Genomic DNA, 20204 nt, shown 5'->3' with positions numbered 1-20204 from the left:
TGGAAAATGGCTGCAATGAAACAAAGAGTGAAAAATTTAAAGGGGTCTGAATACTTTCCGTACCCACTGTAAATGTAACATATTATCAAATATAAATCCCCACATATGGTTATTGGCCTTTTGGTAAGGTAGTAACTAAGGTCAGGTAATCCTAAGGATTCACTGTGCCACATCTAGGCTATGTTTGACATTAAAACTTTATTTAAAATTTATAAAATCTTGCCATCGATCATTAGGCTACTTTAATAGCTTAATATTCTATGCAAAAAAAGGTATGTATAAAGGTTTTAGGCCACCTTTTAGACCTTACATGTTTTTTAAGGCCCAGTTATACAACTTCATGTTAAACAATATATGTAGTAGGGGGTCGGTCCCTGCTCCGTCTCTCTTTCAGTTAAGGGGTCTTTGGCTTAAAACTAGAGCCATTACATTTGGTAGGTGCAAAGTTATAGTGGTGTACAACAGATCAGGCAGTCCCCCAAAGTATATGAACGTTTTTAAATTCATCCCCACTATTTTACAGAACTTATTTTTTGGTGTCAAATAGCATAAAAATAAAGTCTGGACAAAATCTAATTTTAAACAAAACACAGAATTACCCAGAGTTTGTCCTGCTCTAACAGCTAGTACTAACTAAAATAACAGGGGAGTCAGGAGATCAAGCATGGTCTATGAAAACACCATTATGTGCAAATCAAGGGTGCAAGGTGCACTGAGCATTAAAATGCTTCTTTTTAGTTTTAGCGGTTTCAAATTGGTATAATTAGTGGCATAAAAGTTAATGATTGCTGGTTCCATTCCCTGAACCTGAAGTAATCAAATGAGCTAGAAAGTGAATGACAGTCACCCTTACCTCAGTATCTGCCTCTAAAGAGTCTTTGAGTACGGGAGTTAAGTATACGGTAAGTAGTTAGTGATTAAATGACATGTTATTGATTGTTAATGTGAACATTAGCATTACATTAGCTATCACACTCATGACAACTCAACAGACACGAGTATGTTAAAGCCATGTTTAAATCACTCTCTGCTCGCTATCCAATGCATTATTTTTATTTTCCACAATTTCATTTGAGTGCCTAAATTCTCAATGGGAAAATATAATACCATAAAAGATCCTACAATGGAACAGATAATGCAGCATTCGTATTAAGTTGTATGTACACATAGTATATAGCATGGTTCTTTCTGCAAAGATCTCTGTTTAGTGCTTAATAGTCAATAATTTACTCTATGTTTCCTATAATGATTATTATGTAGGAATAGTCAATTAGGAAATTCACACGCTACGGGAGTATATAGACTAGTTAAAAAATAAGCTGCAACATTTAAGTATTGCAAATATTAATGCATCAATAATTATAATCAATAATATAATAAACATTCTTAAAATGGGCCTTTCTGCATAATGAAGGAGTACTTTTTTGAATTCAGGTCTTTTACTTGTAACGGAGTATTTCTACACTCTGGTACTGCTACTTTTACTTAGGTACAGGATCTGTACTTCTTCCAACACTGCTAAAGTGGCATTTTCTGTGTGACATTTCAAAAGTGAAGCAGCATGTGTTTTCTGCGCAGGCAGCTCCAGAGTCTCTTGTCAAGACCTGCCTATTGCTTTTATGCCAATATTAAAGAAACACTCCCAGATACCAATGTACTTAAAAATGTTTATTAGTTTTAAAAAGTCTTGAAAAACCAGTATCAACAAGCACTCCCCCTTATAAAAGCACTTGCTAAAATGCAACAACAAAAAATCCCCTGTACACTGACACCAGCAACATAACAGTAGAGGGCGTTTCTACAGCTCTGTACCACTTTTAACAAGGGGAAGGGTAAAGTCTTCTTTAAACACAAACATCAGTGGGAACCAAATAAATGCTTTGTTTGTTTTCACAGACACAGTAAAGAGAACTACAACATAAATAAACTTTTGTCCAAATTGTTCAATATTAAGTTATACTCACAAAAGATATTAAAATGATATAATCTGCTTTTACAGAAATTAAAGTTTTTCTAAAATGTATAAAACAACTGTCAATTCAAATCACTGAAAGAGATTCAATGTGCTGCGTTTGCAATATATCATGACATTAATATTAAACCATGTCACCATGGAAAGTCGGATTTCCACATTTCAAAGTGTGTGCAAATATTTTCTGGGATAATTTTCTGCCAAAATCCAGTTCTGAAAGAGTTTTAAATCTGAGTTCTGTTACATGTTCTCATCATTCACCTAGTAATGTAATTGATATGTGGTATTATGCCATGAAACATATGCTACACAACATCATAACAGTGCAGGTCAGATTATTGTGAATTCACAAGATTGAACGGTTTGCAAGATTACATCTTCTGTACAAACAACACACTTTAAATAAATAGTAAAAACGAAAAACACAGAACGATGGCAGAGAAATAGGATCAATTACAGGTTGTTTTTTTTGCCTCCATAAAAAAACTAAAAACAAAAGCATCAACAATGAAAACAAAGAACTCCTTAACACTGTCCTGATAAAGAACTATTTAACAGAATATATTTGTTATGGCTGTTAGAAAACCTAACTAGGTATGTCACCCGAGATCTTAGTGCAGGTTATAGTTAAAAGTTAGTCTTTGGTATGGACACAAGGCTCAGAAACCAAAACCCTCAGGGAGCACCTGTGAGTTTAATCTCATGTGTGGGTGCATGACTTCTTTACACACAAATAATCATCAGTGTAAAACAAGACTTTCACATTTGATCAGTAATTAGCTGTTAGACCTGCTGATTGAAATCCATGGGCCTTGCAGCAAAAATTGTTCCTTCATCATCCAAACCAAACATTGCATTTATGCAAAGAAACACAAGTTATACAGATTGTCAGTGCTGCTTGAAAACAAACCTGTTCAAGTTCTTTTGAAATAGTGTTCATTTCTGCTCAATTTCATCTACCTAGTCCATATTATGTTCACTCAATATAATTTTCACACAATACAAATATTGCATTTTCTGAGTGCTAAGGAAAATGGCTAAAACAATGTTCCATAATTCTTCTTTTATATAAGAATCATACTTTCAAAGGGCAGAAACCCACATTCATGGGGTTTAGTTTGATTCTTAGATAAATTGATTATTTTATAAATTATTTCTCTTTTTATCTAACAGTGGTTAAGAGTTAAGCCCTCATCTTTCACTGCTTGGTTTTCTAATATATCTATGGATTTAAGATTAATAAAGACATTTTGTGCATGTAAATTCAAACTTTTGCAAAATGTGGCTCGAAAACAAAAAAAAGTGCATAAGAGTCCTAATTATATTATTGATATCACCATCTTTAAGCTGTCTGAGCTCAATATCAAAAGAGTTGTTTGATTTTGGGGATGATTAAGAGATGAAACGTTGACTGGACTCTTTAAATCGATTGGCTCATTCTGAGAGGCACAAAGTATGTGATGATTGTCAGGAAGGCCTTATATAAAAGAATATCATCTCAAAGCTTGAAAATGTTGATCTGAAAACCAGATAAATGGACTGTTAAGACATTTATCACTTTTACGATTTTGTATTTAAATATAACAGATACTCTTCATGTATTCCATCAAAGTGAACCATCACTAACGGGAGTAACACTACTGTGTTTATTATTTTAAAATCATCCACATCCTGTTATACGCTCCATCCCAACTCTAGAACATTGTAAGAATATATTACATGGATTTTATTTGGATGAAATTGGTTAGATGTTTCTGTCACAACATTATATTTCTATACACTGAGTGTACACTTTTAAACATGTCTTGTTGTAAATATATTTTTCATTTAGGGAAAATGCGCTTAAAACCAGACTGCTTAAAGCTCCTGCAAAGATAACTCGTAATACTTCCAGTTTGTTTCTCAATGAATCTGTTTCAATTATGGAATATTATTAGTTCAGCAGTAAATATATTTAGTCATTTTTCCCTTACACTTTAGTTAGATAATGCCTGTGGTTAAAAGATTTAGACAATGATGAAAGAAATCATTTTGAAAAAGGCGTATAACTTATACTTACACTTGCATGGCTCTGATTTATCCACTGACTTTTCAGTAAAATATTGAACATAAAAAAACAGTTTTTTGTTCAGTAACCTTTGTTTACTTGTTGGAAATGCTCTTGATCAAACAACGTGAGGCGATGTCTCCTGATTAAAGGGAAATGACCAGCATTTTAATCAGAGGGTTGCAGCATCATTGCATTTCAACCTGGCACTTAACCTGGACAAACATCAATGTGTTTAGTGTTACATTATAAAGTGTAAATGCCTGAAAATAAATAAAAACAAACGGCAACAACATGTGAACATGTTCAACATGACTATAAAAAAAAAACTATTCTCACCCCATCAACCCAACAGTTGGATGATCTTTGCTTTCGAGCCAGTCAAGACCACTTGAATGTGCCGTCTCGCTGGTAATTTGCTGAAACAGCGCATCATTCACCAACTCATCCGCAGCAGCATTTTGATATTGCCCCTGCTGCTGGCTGGGGTCAAACAGAAGGTCTGTGTCCAGTGCGTTAAGGTCATGGATGCTACTGGAGAGCTCCGACGCCATTCTGATTTCACAGGGGAAATCTGCCACACCTGACACCTGGTCCATGAGCTGACTGCCAGCAGTAAGGCTGTTGTCTGTCAAGAGGTCTCTCACACTGGTGCTGAAATCCAACTGCTGCTGTAGTTCTTCTTGATCCTGCTGTGAGCTCAAAGTTAGCAACATAGCCTGCGTCTGTTGTTGATGCTGCTCTCTAGAAGCTGACTGTACTCGGGTGTCAGCTGCTGCGAGGATCATTTGTTCATTGATAGTATTTTCGATGAGGTAATTTGGCCTCTGCAGCTTGCATGTGCTGGTGGAGTCTGAGGTCATCAGGCTGAGATGGTTGTCACTGCAGGAGAGGTTTGGGTCAGACTCGAGGATCTGGGTGAGGTTCATGCGTGCAGTGTAGCTGGAGGGTAAATTATTAATGCCCAGACCCCGAATAGTGTCGTCATGGTCCCCATCCAGCTTGCTCAAAAGGACATTGGTGATGTTTTTGCTGTTGCATTGTTGGCCCGACGTGTGCCGGACCTCAGTTTGCATCATGATGTTGAGCGGCACAGAATGGCTCCTCTGAGCCATGCTGCTCACCCCAAGATTTGTCTGGCTGTTTACAAAGATGTTTAACATCTCAGGAATAACAGGAGAGTTAAAGGGAGACACTACTGAACGAGGGATATGGGGAAGATTCCCTGTGTTTCCACTCAGGTTCCTCATATGCACGGCGGGGCTTACACTGCGACATTGAAAGGTGGTAGCAGCTGTGTTGGTGGCTTTGTTATCCAGAGGGGCAGGCACGGCAAAGCCCTCCTGCTTGGCTAGGTTAGTCATGCTGGCTACCTGCTGCTGCACAGGCGAGATTGGAGTCAAGCGGCCAAAATGGCTGTCATGGTGCCTTGTGTGAGGGACGGCAAAGGCGTGAGGCTTTTGAAAATGATCACCTATCAGGCCTTGATAGCTTGGCAGGATTCCAATTCCACTGTTTGACTTGTTTAGACTCCCGCTGCTGCTGTTGTAACTGTTATTCATCCACTCCAGCCGGGTCTTGTCTGGGTGGGTGGCCATTGGTCTCTGCATGGGCTTAACCGGGCTGCTGGAAACGGTGCTGCCATCATGGAAACCAGTGATGCTGGAGTTGATAGGTGTAAATGCAAACGGGTTTCTGCACTCCACTGGACTGGGAGGCACAGTGCTGCTGCAGTTGGAGTGAGGTGTACCAACTGGGGTGTGACGACTGTTTCCCAGTACGCTGTCCACTGGGGTTGTGGAGGCGATGCGGGAGAAAGGGCTCTCTCCGGAGAGGCCTTGGGCTCCTCCCATCATTTCCGTGGGTGTGGGTGTGGGTGTGGGTGTCGGTGTCGGTGTTGGAGTTTGCATCGGGTTGCTGTGGCTGTTTGCAGCATGATAGAAAGCAGTCATGGTCTGATTGGTGGACATTATGTTGTCCGGCATCGTAGCATGTTGGCTTTGCATTGTAACACAGTCTCCAAACTCTTGCTGGTTGTTAAATTTCATCTGCTCCTCCATCAGCACCAGCTCCTCCACAATGCTGTCCTGAGTCACATCATCATCAAAGGGACAGTAATCCATATCAGTCTGCATAGAGAGCTGGCTCAACGATGAAGCTTGATTCATAAAGTGTTCAGTGACAGGGTTGGACTGAGTGTAGCTATGTTGTTGAGGGTCCAGGCTCCCTGTGGCTGAACTCCTAACATCACTCACACCTGAATGTGTTTGGAGGCCGGAGTTATTAGGTATGGCATGCACGTTAGCCATTGCGTGCCCCTGCCGTTGTTGTATTAATGCTTGAGTAAGTGAGGTGCTAGTTTCCATAACAGTGGAAGGGTCTGTCCTCTGCACTGAGCTCTGTGTTTTGGCAACAGAGAAGAAGTCAGTGGCTCTGAAAGAAGAAGTCCAGTGTGCGTGGACTGGAAGAGAGTTCATTTTCATCTCTACCTCCCTGGTAGCTGGTGCACTTTCAGGTCTAGTTGGAGCTCCTGGTCTGAGGACGTTCCCAACCATGTTTCTAATCCCATATCCAAGACCAGCAGCGCCCTCTAGCTCTGGCTGCTGGGGCATAAAAACCCTTTTGATTGGAGAAAGGTCTGGACTGAGGCCTGAACGTTTCCTGAGGCTCTTAGTGGAGAAGAAACCTTCCTTTGCTGCAGTTACACTGCTGCTTTCCACAAATGAAGGTGGTATGTTGGTGTTCAGTAAAGAAACAGTGCTGATATTCTGAGTGCAGGGAGTTAAGTGCATAGTGCTTGTGTTATTAGCGCCGTTGTTGCAATTTTGGACAGCGGCCAATGTGTTAGGGCTTAAAGAGGACTTTCTGTTGCAATTGGTCCTGGATGTCTCCTCTAGACCCAGGAAGCCTTTAGACTGAGGTATGGGCACACTGGCAGCCCTCTGTAAAGCCCCGCCAGTCCTATTTGCCATTGGTTCTTGAGTGAAAACTCGAGTGCCAGGATTTTGCATTTGGCTGTTTTTATGTATAGCTTCAACTTCCAATTCAACATCGATGGTATGATTGTTAGTAGTTTGCCCAGGCCTTGCCATTGGGGTCAGAATGGGGACTGCAGAGGTACTCCTAATGCTTTGATTGGAACTGAAGTTTTCTGCAACTGCAGAAGTACTAGTGCCTGCAGATGCAGGCCGCAGAGGGGCTTTTGTGAAGGAAGTGGTGGTATTGCTGCTGTTGGGCGCAAGAGATATGGCTGTCATCTTGACCAAACTGACTGGGCTGACATGGCACGTAGTCATCACGGTCTTTACAGGGCTGTTGCCAATGATCATGGTGGAGGGCGAGCGCAAGGTGACAGCAGTCGTGGTCGCAGGTTTGGGGAGGATCTGCGCGTAGCGCTGCCGAGCAGTGCGTTCTCCCAAAGGACTGGCTAGAATATTTTGCGGGGTTTTGGGGCTCTGTTTCACTGCCTGAAGTGGCTGTGTCACCATTTGGAAGTTAATAGGCAGCATTTTACTCTCTACTGTTCCCATTGGACTGGGGGACAACAGCTGCCTGCTTCTTTGAACCTGCAGAGAGAAAAGGTCAATCGGAAAGTGAAACAACTGAATTCTACATGATAATCAGAAGGTTTAAATCCAAAATGTAATGTTCTGAGTTCTAATAATTTAACTCTCATTACCTACAAGGAGAGTACTGTTTGAAATATTTTAGGATGCAATTTAAAAACAAAAAAAACTGAAATTCACTGCATCAAAGTTTCAAAACAGTGGATGATCGACACCTAATGACATAATATTGTGATTATCATGAAAATGTTGACGGGGTGTTATACATCTCGGTGTGGCAAAATACGGTCTACGTTTATTTTTTGTATGACTGGAGATAGGAACATTTTGTTGAAAGTACATTGATGTGTGTTTTGGTTTCTAAATGTCTATATATATGAAACAGGTTATGTGACATTGATTAGGGTACAAAGATGGGTTTTGTTGAATGTAAGTGGAAAAATACATTAAGGGCCCTATTTTAACAATCTAAGCGCACGGCGTGAAGCGCATGACGCAGGTGCGTTTAGGGCGTGTCCAAATCCACTTTTGCTGGTTTGACAGGGAAAAAAAAGGGTTTGTGTGCTGGGCACCGTATTTTTAAAATTTTAGTTTTAATCTTTTGTGTGTGTGTGTCTGCTGCTGGGCTTCCTTGCGTGTCTCTGTGTGTAACAAGCATAGTGTGCCCGCACTGTGCAGGCGCGTAAGCACAATTTACTAATGCACTGTTAAAATTCAATGAAATGCTGCTCTATTAACTTTAGACCAGGTTTTTTTTGCTCAATGGCCCGATCACTTTCTGCTGCCGCAAGATAGCAAGACACCAAGACACCAAGAATTCACCTGAACACACCTCCCTGTAAGACCAGCATGCACATGGGCCCAAAGATAGACACAGGTGCATTTGCTATTTAAACGATGTGGGCGTAGGATGGGAAATTAACAACTGCGTCAGTCCTAAAATGGCAAAGACACTTGCGTCTGGCTTTGCACCACGCTGTGCCGAGTGCAAGATAGGCCTCTAACTCTGTAAGTTGTTTATGACTGCAGTCAAATAAATTCTTTTAACTCCTAACTAATCATTTTTCCCTAAAAATGGCAGCATTACACTTATAATTGAACAAAACTACTCACATTGATGTAACAAATATGATTGACCAACTGTTTGACAGTAGTCTGTGAAAACTAGGTGTAATTTTAAAGGTGTGCTTTTGAAAATAATACATCAGTCAGACTGCACTCATCTTTACTAATTAGTTTAAGCAAATTTTAAATGAATCTAGGTATTTATTTTCTCTAAACTGGGGTGAATACAATAGATGGGACAAAATGACACACACCAGTTTAATCTACATTGAGAGTGCTGCTTTCTTACCGTGATAGGGCTCTGGACAGCAGCGACCATGATGCCTATGGTTGGCTGAGGTGACGGAGGGGTGGGGCTGGCACAAGGCACACTGTCATCTGCCCTCTTGGTTTGTCCCTCTCCAGGTAAAGGAGAGTGCAGCTTCTGTTCTTGTTGTTTCCTCTGGATCTTCCTCTGGAGCTGCTGCTTTGCATCCACAGAAGGTGAGGACAGGGTCATCACATGAGGCTGGAAGGAGTGAGCCTCAGCAGTGGGGACAAACGCTGAGACCATCTGTGGAGGCTTAACCTCTAAAGAAAGGAAACGGGAGATTTTATTTGCATCATGCTGTTATTATTATTATTATTATATACTGTTATTAGTAAAATAAATTATCAAATATGCATCCCCTTCTTGCTAATCCTTTTGATTTCCCTGTCCCTTTTCCTGCTGTTCTCTGGAGTTTCAATTCACCCAATTTCTACATAATGAAATTTCAAAACATTCCCACCCACTTTATTTATTTACTTGGAAATGGCCTTGTGTCACTGCTGTTTGATTGTTTTGTTCCTCAATTATTTGCGTCGACAGAGAGGACCAGGCGCGCACGCACACTCACACACACAAGGTCAATAGCGGAGGTAAAAGTCTCTGTTGTGCTTATACATTTTGAAAAAGGGCAACTGCCAAAATAGAAACACCAAAACTGACGTCATCACACTCATCCAACCAACCGGTAGAACTAAGCCAGCCTATTCCAACCAAAACCAGACGGGAATAAAAGAGCAGAAGCAGGCAGCTGCCACCAGATGCCACTGTTGACCTGTTTTTACACCGACTTTGACTGTGTCTGACCTGTTGCTGTGCCGGTCATAATGGTGAGAGCAGCCAGAGACTTGTTGCTGATGTAATGGCTGTCGATTAGGAAACGAGCCAATTCTTCCACGGCATCAAACTGGCGTTTCAGCACCTTTTGGGCCCACTCACACACCAGATCACAGGCTGCAAATCGCACGTCCTCCTTTATGCTGCTAAACTGGCCCGGTGACTCGAGGACATCACACTGGAGCTACACACAAAGACATGTGGTAATATGATAGGACAGAGACAAAAATGGGGTTAAAGCAATAAGGAAGATGTAAATATGCTTACCTCATCCCCTGTTTTATGGAGATCCAGAGTGGGTAAAGATGGCATGTGAACAAAGAGCCTCTTCCTCAGTCCACTATAGCAATATGTAGGCTGGTGTTAAGATAAAAAACATGTGATTACATAAAATGAACATATAGTGTGTTGTTCATGTAATGCTTATTAGTTAAATTTTCCAATTAAGAAATAGATATTAGAAAAAGTTTATTTTTCATTTGTCAGATCAATGTATCATTAAGATTTTAGAAATTATTCAATTTTTATCTTGGGCCTGTTGGATAAAAAATACTAAAATATGAAAATAACAACAATAAAAATTAACATGCAAATAAATATTCAAGCGTTTGCCTTAGTAAAACTATTTTAATTTAAACGTGTTTAATATACTGATATTGAACCAATATTTTACAGATTTTAATCTGTTTTAATTAGTGCTTATGGTGGCGATATGTATAAATGAAAACAAATCCTTTATTCCTTGGACATTAGCAGATTGCTAATAGAAGTTCTAAGCAAACTCGCTTTAACAGGCAATGGCTTTTTTTCATAACCCATAACATGTAAGAACTATGATCTCACCTTACACAAAGATGATTTAATTAAACTTCAGAACCATTAATCAATTAATCAAGTTGTGCATTTTGACGTCATCATCAAAATAGAAGGATAAAAAATCGAATTACGTCACAAAGGTCAAGATCACGGTTCCTTCTCCTGAGAGACTCTGTATTATGCTTCTGCTTCCGAGGCAGAGGGCGACTTCATTTCATTTCACATCTATATTTAGAGAGTTTATAAACTGCTACAGCAGATGGTCTGTGACAAGAGACAGATGCCAGACAGTTACAATCCATTTAAGTGAAGGATATTTTGATTTTCCTCTCATGCCAAGTCGACGCGCCTTCATGTTCGGGAAGACATTTTTCATCATTTTTCCAAAGTCTGCAGCACTCAGTGGGTGATAGTTCAGATTGTCACAGAAGCTCCTGAAATGACATAACAGACCGAATAAATGTAACTAAGAATAATCATGAATCAAAATCATGTCAACATAGCAGATTATTTTCTTCCCTAATGTTTGACCAGAAACACAAATGCTGGATGAGTAAATAGGAAACTGTTTGCCAACACATGCGCTATATCAACTTGACAATTGATTATGTCAATGTTGTGTTTACAATAATGGTATGAAATAAAGTTAAAGTTAAATGTGTTGTAACTAAACTCTAAGTGACATCCGTATCTAACGTTCTTGTATTGTGGTGCATTCTGCATCATCTCCATTCCCATCTAACATAAAGGGGGGGTAATCTTCAAATTTCTTTTTCATGCCATTTTAACCCTGAAGCTGACTTTACTATACGTTGCAAAAAAGTTTAGAACATGGGTCTGTTTCTTTGTACAAAACAAAATGCTTGTTCATTTTATGTAGTGACGCACATTAGGTCTTTTTAAAGCCTTTTCACCTGTCTATCCTAAAGGCGCCAATATTTCTGGAGGGCGCTGTATTTCTGATCTAGTAGAGTTAAAAAGACAGTTACATAACACTGTCAGAACATTTCAATGGCTGTCTCAGACTTTCCATTCTAATATTACCACCACATGCTGCTCTCTGTGATTCCCATGCCTGCTGCGTCTATTTATACTGACGCTTTAGCTGGCAGTAATTTCGAGGAGAAAGAATCTCGAACTGTTGTGTATTGATAGTGATCACCAATGATACATATTCAAATACAAAGTGACCTCTTAATATGTAACTAAAATAATCAGATTCATTCCTAGTTAAATATTTTTACATGTTGAATTATATGAGAGTAACAATGAAGTTTCTGCTTTTGACTCGGCTCTGTCTGTTTGTACCTACTTGTATTCATCATAGACCTCCTGTTTGGGAAGAGACGTCTCTGGGTATTCCTCTAAATGATGGCGGATCCAGTTGAACGCATGCATCTGTTGTGTGCGGCTTGAGGACAGGGCGCTCTGTTCACTGCAAAAAAAATGTGGATTATTGACTGATTGACAAATGACAAAACAACAGAAGAATACTCTGCTCACTCAAGTCCTGAGACTTCATCCTCACCAAAGCTAGTCTAGTCTAGTCTGTTCGTGTGTGTGTGTGTGTGTGTGTGTGTGTGTGTGTGTGTGTGTGTGTGTGTGTGTGTGTGTGTGTGTGTGTGTGTGCGTTCATTATTATTATTTTACATTTTTCCTATATCATTTATAATACAAGTTTTTAAGGCAATGATAAACATAAATGTGTGCCACTATCAATAACATAAATACTTAAAGCAGGCGTGTGTATATTCTTACCTTTTATCAATGCTACTGCTCGGACCAGCGGGCAACTTAAGGTAGAGGTAGAGTTTTTCAATGTCTGAGAACTTCTCCACATCTTGCTGTAAAATAAAAAGGGGGCCGAAAAAATACTTAGTTTTAAAATTTGACCTTCCTTTCATCAGCATAACAAATATTCCTGCCATGGATTTTTAAGAAGAGGTAGTCCTGTTACACCTGCAGAGCAGATAGTTTAAACAGTTGGTTGATCGGTCGGTCGTTCACCTTTGTAGTAACAAACATACAAAGGCTTGTCCAACACAATCAGCAAAAATGTAACAATTTGCTTCACTGGATGAATATTAAACATTTAATCAAAGGCCACCTGGGTTATAATATTCTTGACTGTAGATAAAATCAACTTAATGGAATACAGGTGAAACATCTAGATTTGTAAATCAGGAAAGCAGATGAACCATTTTCATCTTTTGTTGGGCTCATGGATGCGCTCTAAACATCAGCCTTCCCTCGACAAACTTAGGTTAATTATTAGCTTGAACAAAGCATATGGGGTGTCCTTTCAGCCTTGGAATATAAGATGCGTGCTAACTAAACGTCCCCGGCATTACCTGCAGCTACAAACAGTCTTCAACGCTTCTAACTATGTTCTTCAAAGGGAAAAAGAAACATGATAGCGCAAAGAAGGCAGCTTAAATTCTGCTAGTTTAATTGGTAGCAGACAACAGTGTTTACACACCAAGCAATACTCAGACAACAGTGTTTACACACCAAGCAATACTCTAACCCTGTAGTGAAGTGAATTGAGTGAGTTAACTGAGGGAATGAATTCAGTAACTATACTAAAACGTATGCACCCCCTCCCCACACTTTTCTTGATTGGAGAGATGGTGCATACAACTTTCGAACGAGTGCGTCCTCAGATGCCAGGAGAGATGCAAAAAGACACTTAAACAAAAAACATAGATGACATTTCAGCTATAGTTTTCCAGAAGGCAAGTGGGAGACTCTGAAGTCGGCTAGAAGAAGCGTCTGATGAGACTTTTTGATCAGACTAAACACCATGTTTGGTGTAAGCTAAACACTGCACATCATAAATGTATCTTCCTCACAGTGAAAGAGTAAGGAGCATACACTTTGACTCTTGACTTTAGACCTAGCAGTAAAGACATGCAAAGCATTAATATGCTGCATTGATACAGCTGTACAGTTGTGACACACGTATGTGCACATACACTCTAAATGGCTGCGGACAGACACAGAGAGACAGACGGGCTTCTGCAGAGCAAGGGAGCTTGTTAGGTGAACTTGAATCCTCGGCTGTTAACCCTTCACCCCCGACAGCTCGCTGCTAGACACACATCCACACACTGCCAACACACTGATTCAGTCTTTTAATTGTCTTCTTCACCTTTTCTGATTAACTTTGTTCTTAGGGAACCATAGCTCTCCCAAGGAATATAAGTACATATATACACATAATCCTCAAAATTAATCACAGACATTTTTAAACTAGCCAATAACAGTGGCAATTTGTACTCTTGCTAAAACCTTGTGACCTTTTTTAGTGTGACCAGAGCCATAGTCAATCTGAGTGTGACTACTTCCTGCTGTGTTGGATTAAATTGGCGGTCAATTTCCATATGTGACTGTGTCATCATCAGCTCTGCACAGTGAACTCTTATCCCCCCCCGCCTTTAGTTCACTTTAGATTGAAACAAAGATGTTACCTTTAGGCGAATGCATAGTATGTATTGCAGTGTACATTTTAGGAGTGGTAGTTAATTTGTACAGTTTACAGTTATTGAGTGCAGTTTTGTGCACTATGAAGTAGTTATTCCTGAGACAAGAGTCTGACACAAACTGTGGGTTTGTCATCTAAGGCAAGAGCAAGGATGGATCAGGAGGAACAGAAGTTATACAAGGTTAAAAGGCATGACAGGGATGAGGTTAGATCGACGGCTCGATACTAATTACTTAACTACTTAACTATTAACTACATGATAACACACATTATATATGGAGTAATAGATGACAACCATAGACCGGCCAGCTTCTGCTAGCTTTGGCTCCACAATGAATTTTTGAATAGAGTGTTTCTTTACACACAGAACAGGAGTACAGAGGATGCCATTTCTACGGCGCTTTACTTTGCCCTGTCCCACCTTGATAATAGCAACACCTATGTGACAATGCTGTTCATTGACTTCAGTTCAGCATTTAACGCCATCATCCCCTCCAAAATGATCAACAAACTTTGTGAACTGGGTTTTAATACCTCCCTCTGTACCTGGATTCTGGACTTCCCAACCAGCAGACCTCAGTCTGTTAGGTTAGATAATCACACCTCTTCAACCATCACCGTGGACATCGGCGTACCACAGGGATGTGTGCTGAGCCTTGTCCTTTACTTCCTTGTCACCTACGACTGCAAACCTGTACATGGCTCTAACACCATTGTCAAGTTTGAGACGGCCTACAGGGAGGAGGTCAAGCACCTATCACTGTGGTGCATTGACAACAACCTGGCTCTAAACACCAAGAATACCAAAGAGCCCATTGTGGACTTCAGGAAGTCTAAAGCTGGCACACACACACCTATTCTTATCAGCGGGACTGAGGTGGAGCGTGTCACCACCTTCAAGTTTCTGGATGTCCACATCTTTGAGGACCTCTCTTGGACCCTCAACACCTTAACCCTGACCAAGAAGGCTCACAAGTGTCTCTTGTTTCTGAGGAGACTCAAAAAGGTATGTCTGTCTCCTCAGATCCTGGTGAACTTCTACCACTGCACCATCAAGAGCATCCTCACCAACTGTGTCACAGTTTAGTATGGCAACTGCTCTGCCCATGACCAGGAGTCAGGTTTTTCAGGTTTTTCCATACCCGAACCAGCAGGTTCAAAAGGAACCGGCATGTATAATACTAGATACCAATTCAGCATACAGTAATGTACGACTGGCTCTCGGTGGTACTAGCCTTCTTCTCTTTATAGCAGCTTATAAAATCTACTGTACAACATGCTCATGGTGCCTAGAGGAGTCCTTATGGTTTATGTATCCTTATAACAAAGTCTGCCTTTCATCACCTTAAAAATATATATATCAAGGGTTAAAGGACTTGTGTGTCAACAAGCTTTGGAAAAACCATACTTTTATGTTCAGTAGACTTGACTACTGTAATGGTGTCTTTAGAGGTCTCCCTAAAACAATCTATCAGACAGTTGTAGCTGATTCAAACGCTGATGCTCAAGTCCTCAGTAACACCAAGAAAGGGTTTATTATTAATTCGTAATGACAATAATCGCTAGAGCTCTGTCATTCTTTTAATGATAAATAATACATTTGCTCCAAAGAGGTAAAAAAATATATATCACACATGCAGTTTTTCATTTTACAACCCCATGGCCTTTCTTTTAGCATCACTCAAGACATATTGAAAATGTTGCCATTTATTAATACTTAAAAGGTTTCATTAAAATAGTTATTTATAGTTTAAAACACGTCAAGTAAAGATACTCACCAGAATGTTTTCCACTTTTGATTGAACAGATTTGCTGCAAAACAGAGACAAATTATAAATTAGTATGAAGCTGGCGTAACATGAGCGCTTGTGTCTAAAGTGTATTTATTTATAAAGCAGAGGAATGTTTGGTATTTGACGACCCTCCCTTCAGCATCTCTCAGGTCATGTATCTCCCCACCAGGAACACATGTTGTCATGTACAAAAAGAGAGAGAGAGACAGAGAGACAGCCACGGTGTTACCACATTGTCTCTGACAGAAGAAGACAGTTATTCACTTGTAGTCAATGACAAAACCTAACTATATCTCTGTTTTATCACATTTTAATCAAAACTTTATAGAAGAGTTTGATATAGATACAAACTTTCACCCTTTACTAGTGTTTTTATAGACATTATGTTAAATCACCTTTTATCAAAAGCAGATGTTTCATTGTTACTCCCAATATTATTCAATTAGATAACCACTATTTTGACAGCACGAACTACACAGACCTATGCGAGAGCACTTATTTATGCAAAAAAACAATATTACAAAGACAGATTTAAATCAATTATGAAACACTGCTCAGAGTCAAACCAGATGCATGAATATAACTTCTCCAGGTCTCATTCTTAATGTTTAGACAGGTCAGGCTGTTGTTGACTGTGAGACAGAAGGTAGGGCACATTTAAAGACTTTTACTCAATGACCCCAGGCAGGTCAGAATCAGGAGATCCTCTAAGCCATGACAAGAACAGTTCACTTTAATTCACTGTTACTAGGGAGCCAAGGATCATTTCCCAGTGCTGAAAAGCCGTCATTAAGCTGTTTGTAAGGCAGATTTGGCAGATGCCCTGAATGACACTTGAGGCATTGAACTGATATAAGAAGAACAAAAGATCCTTGAAATCACGGTATATAATATCCAGGTGTAATTCAGTCGCAGATTGGGTAGCTTGATTGAAAGCCAACAGAAACAGAAGCACTTCACTAGTTTGGATTTTCACTGCATATTAAGACATAGTAAAGGTATAGCCAATGAACCTGCTGAAGCTGAGTACGACGCCTCACTCTACTGGGAACCTGACATACGCTCAATCAACGTCATTATTTATGCTCTAAACCTCTTAAACGTTAAAGATTTAAGGAGTGACAAATATTCGATATCCCTTTAATGTCAACATAGTGACGTGTTTCTGTTGAGGTTTTCCTACAAACGTTTCACCTCTGAACCGTCGTGTTTAGCAATAGTTCAGCCTTTTGACATTTTATGGCTGTTTGACATTTAAATTATAGTATGTTCATTCACATTCAGAAACAAATGGGGTATTTTCAGACAAAACATAACCTTAAATAACATCTCAACCACAGACAACACCATTTTTCTTAAAAACTGTAACTATTGTTTTTAATATAAAATAGCTTTACCTTAACACTTCTCTCTCTCTAAGGGATACAATTTACTTTTACACAAGGCTTTGATTCAGGGATTTCGTTATGCAAATAGACAGAGGTGACAGTTCTCCTTATTTCAAACTGGTAATTTCATACTTCAAGGTAACTTACAGTTTGGGGATTCTGTCTGGTTTCTTTTTTGAAAATGGTTATTTGTAGCCTAAACCAGGAAAATTCATATTCAGTTCGGTGAGACAGGCCATTATATTTGTGTTGCAAGGGTTAAGTACAGCTACATAATGTGTAACTAATGTTTATTGTTTAATGTCTATTCACCCATTGCCTCAGGAGCTACATACTGGAACTGCTGGTTTTCGGCATATTTCGATGAAGGAAATAGAGGGAACTTAGGGAATGTAGATACTACTAACCAGTAAACAAGCAGCAGATGAGGAGGTGGGTCTGAGGTGCAGGAAAGGGTGAACTACCGCCATGTTGCCTTTACTTAAAGTGCCCATTTGAGCCCAATATGGCCAATATGGCCCATGCTCATTTTGAAGTTCATAATTGTATTCTGAGGCTGTACCAGAATATGTTTACATGGTTTCGTTATCAAAAAACACCCTATTTTGTTGTACTGCACGTTGCTGCATATCCTCTTTTCACCCTGTGTGTTTAGGTCTCTGTTTTAACTACAGAATGAGACATCTCACCTTTATACTATCTTTGGTTGTGAGTCAAACATGCGCAGTAGATAGGTAAAATCACAACAGCTAGATAACTATTTCTCCAACTTTGGTCAGTACAAGGCAGGATTAGCTGGGAGACTTCTTCTAAACGTGGGCACACTTGTGGAATACCTGCTGAACAGGGACATGTAAGTAGTTCTCTTGTAGATTATGGTGAACTAGTGTGTGTTGTAGCAGTGTTTTGCCAATGAGAACGAGCTAGTATGCTAGCAAGCTACGGTTAGCGGCCTCGGCTCGGCTAGTTACGTAGAAAGACGTGCAGATTTTGAACAGCTCACCCAGAGACTGAAGGCAGAGGACATTCAGAAACCTGTATCTCACTCAAAACACCATGAATCGTTTTGTTCCAAGTTTGTACGCGCGTGGAAGCACCAGAGACACAAACTAACCCAAATCCCATGAAAAGTGATTTTTTTTATAATATGGGCACTTGAAGTAAAAGTAGCAATACTCGATTACAAGTAAAGTCCTGCAAAAGTCAGAGATAATTATTACTGGTGCATTAAAGTGTATCAGAATTTTCTGTTGAGGTTGAGCTTATTCCAACTACTAAGTACCATGTTGGGCAGTTTAATGTATATCAATGAATCACCATATTTTATATTTTATTCTTCACATGTTTTATATTGAAAATATTTACCTGCCGACTAAATGGTGACTAAAGCTGTCAAATTGTAAGTGCAGTCAGTGTAGTTAAAAGTACAACGTTTTTGTGCAAGGTGTGGTTTGAGTGGCAGTAGAGAAGCTAAGAAGTTAAGTACAAGTACCTCAACATTGTACTGTACCTGAGTAAATGCTACTAGTTACAATAGTTGTTACTATCAACACCTGACCCTAAAACATATGGGTTCTTATTGATCCCAAGTCAATCTTTAGAGTTTATTCTGTCAGCCTTCACAACCAGCCCAAACAATCCTGGGACAGACACATACAAGCAGCTACTGGTCACAGATAAAGGACAAACCTGTCCAATAAATCATACATAGTTCCATAATACTGCGCAGTTCAACTTTCAGTAAAAAAAAACTCACCTCAACACACTTAATCAAAAGCCTAACATGCCCATTGGCCACTGTCAGTCACTTACAGCAGTGAAAGTCAACTAAGTACATTTACTGTAGACCTAGTGCTGTACTGTATGTGGTACTGTGATTACTTCCATTAAATTCACTCACACTTGTATTTAACAGTTAGTTTGCAGATTAATATTTTACATATAATATATATGATTGTCTCATAAATTATGATGTATTGTTGTAGATTAACAATAGGTAAATCTGTCTATATCTTCAGCAACAATAACAGTAGGCTATGCTACTTACATATAGCATCAGTACTCCAGTATATAATATTATATTTACTAAGACTCACAAGGGGCCAACTGTCTGCTAACTGAGTAATGTTTACTTCTTGTGCAAGTAAATCTTGTTGATTATACGTGTGTACCTCTGCCACATTTTGCATGTAGTACTCCTTTTAATGAAGTACATTGTGGTGTTGCTACTTTTACTGAATTAAAGGGTGTGAACAATACTTCCATCTCTGTTTAGTGACTTTAATGACTAAGAACAATTAAAAGACTCCGTTTGAATTCGATTTTTGACAAGTCTTTTCCCTTCAAGCATCAAAGTACGCACAGCAGTATGTGAACACCTTCTCACCAGATGGAGTTCTTGATCCTGAGCTGCAGAGCACTCGCCTCAGCGCCCTGCAGCCCGGTGAGCAGGCCGGGCAGGCTCCGAGCCCCGCGGTCCGACTGCTGCTGCTGGGGGTCCTCCTCGGCCATCACAGTGGGCCTCCTAACGAGTCTCGACTGGATTGAACAGGAGGCGTGGACGGGTGTACTCGGGTTAAACAACGTGGACTGGAGGTCGTTGCGATGCTAACGGGACAGCAGCGCGCCCTGTTGTTTTTGTTGCCACCCTGTCCTCCTCCGACATCGCTCGCTTCAAGTCTCAACACTTGGTGAATCAAAGACGCTGTGAAACAATACTACGTGTCGCTGTCAAAAAAGACTAAATGCATGGATATAAATAAAGGCGCGAGTAAACAGTAAACGGGCAGCTGCAAAACAACTAGCTAGTCCTCCGGTGTGCTTGCTGTGCCCCTCCGTGTGTGCCCCTCACGTTATGGGATTTCTCTGCATGTGCATGAGTAGTAGCGGTTGGGAAAACGCATGCGCACCAAGACCCCCTGCATGAAAA

The 20204-nt window shown here is 39.9% G+C and overlaps 1 protein-coding gene and 1 long non-coding RNA gene across 3 annotated transcripts in view; one reads left to right on the top strand and one right to left on the bottom strand.

Moving 5' to 3' along the window:
- LOC117957425 overlaps positions 1–4708 on the top strand; it is an 11173-nt gene extending 6465 nt beyond the window's left edge. The window contains exons 2-3 of the long non-coding RNA XR_004659514.1: positions 2297–2301; positions 4697–4708. This is a non-coding gene — a long non-coding RNA (uncharacterized LOC117957425). The remainder of the gene's footprint in view (positions 1–2296; positions 2302–4696) is intronic.
- The window catches only part of LOC117957040 (DNA-binding protein RFX7-like), a 27950-nt gene extending 7780 nt beyond the window's left edge, over positions 1–20170 (bottom strand). The window contains exons 1-9 of one of the 2 annotated variants that reach the window (XR_004659441.1): positions 19662–20170; positions 15873–15906; positions 12369–12454; positions 11923–12045; positions 10928–11044; positions 10062–10146; positions 9765–9978; positions 8940–9220; positions 2460–7585 (exon numbers count right to left, since the gene is read on the bottom strand). Coding sequence is in view for 1 of the 2 variants with exons in the window: in XM_034892603.1 (XP_034748494.1) it covers positions 4355–7585; positions 8940–9220; positions 9765–9978; positions 10062–10146; positions 10928–11044; positions 11923–12045; positions 12369–12454; positions 15873–15906; positions 19662–19786 (4296 nt within the window). In the remaining variant the exon portion in view is untranslated. Of the gene's footprint in view, positions 1–1887; positions 7586–8939; positions 9221–9764; positions 9979–10061; positions 10147–10927; positions 11045–11922; positions 12046–12368; positions 12455–15872; positions 15907–19661 lie in introns of those variants that run through there. The other variant, XM_034892603.1, reaches the window with a different exon arrangement.
- Between the last annotated feature and the right edge of the window lie 34 nt (positions 20171–20204).

Source organism: Etheostoma cragini, chromosome 1 (assembly GCF_013103735.1).
Source record: "Etheostoma cragini isolate CJK2018 chromosome 1, CSU_Ecrag_1.0, whole genome shotgun sequence".
NCBI classification, from domain to species: Eukaryota; Metazoa; Chordata; class Actinopteri; order Perciformes; family Percidae; genus Etheostoma; species Etheostoma cragini.
Note: the sequence above shows the minus strand (reverse complement) of the source record. Positions and strands in the feature narration are given on the sequence as shown.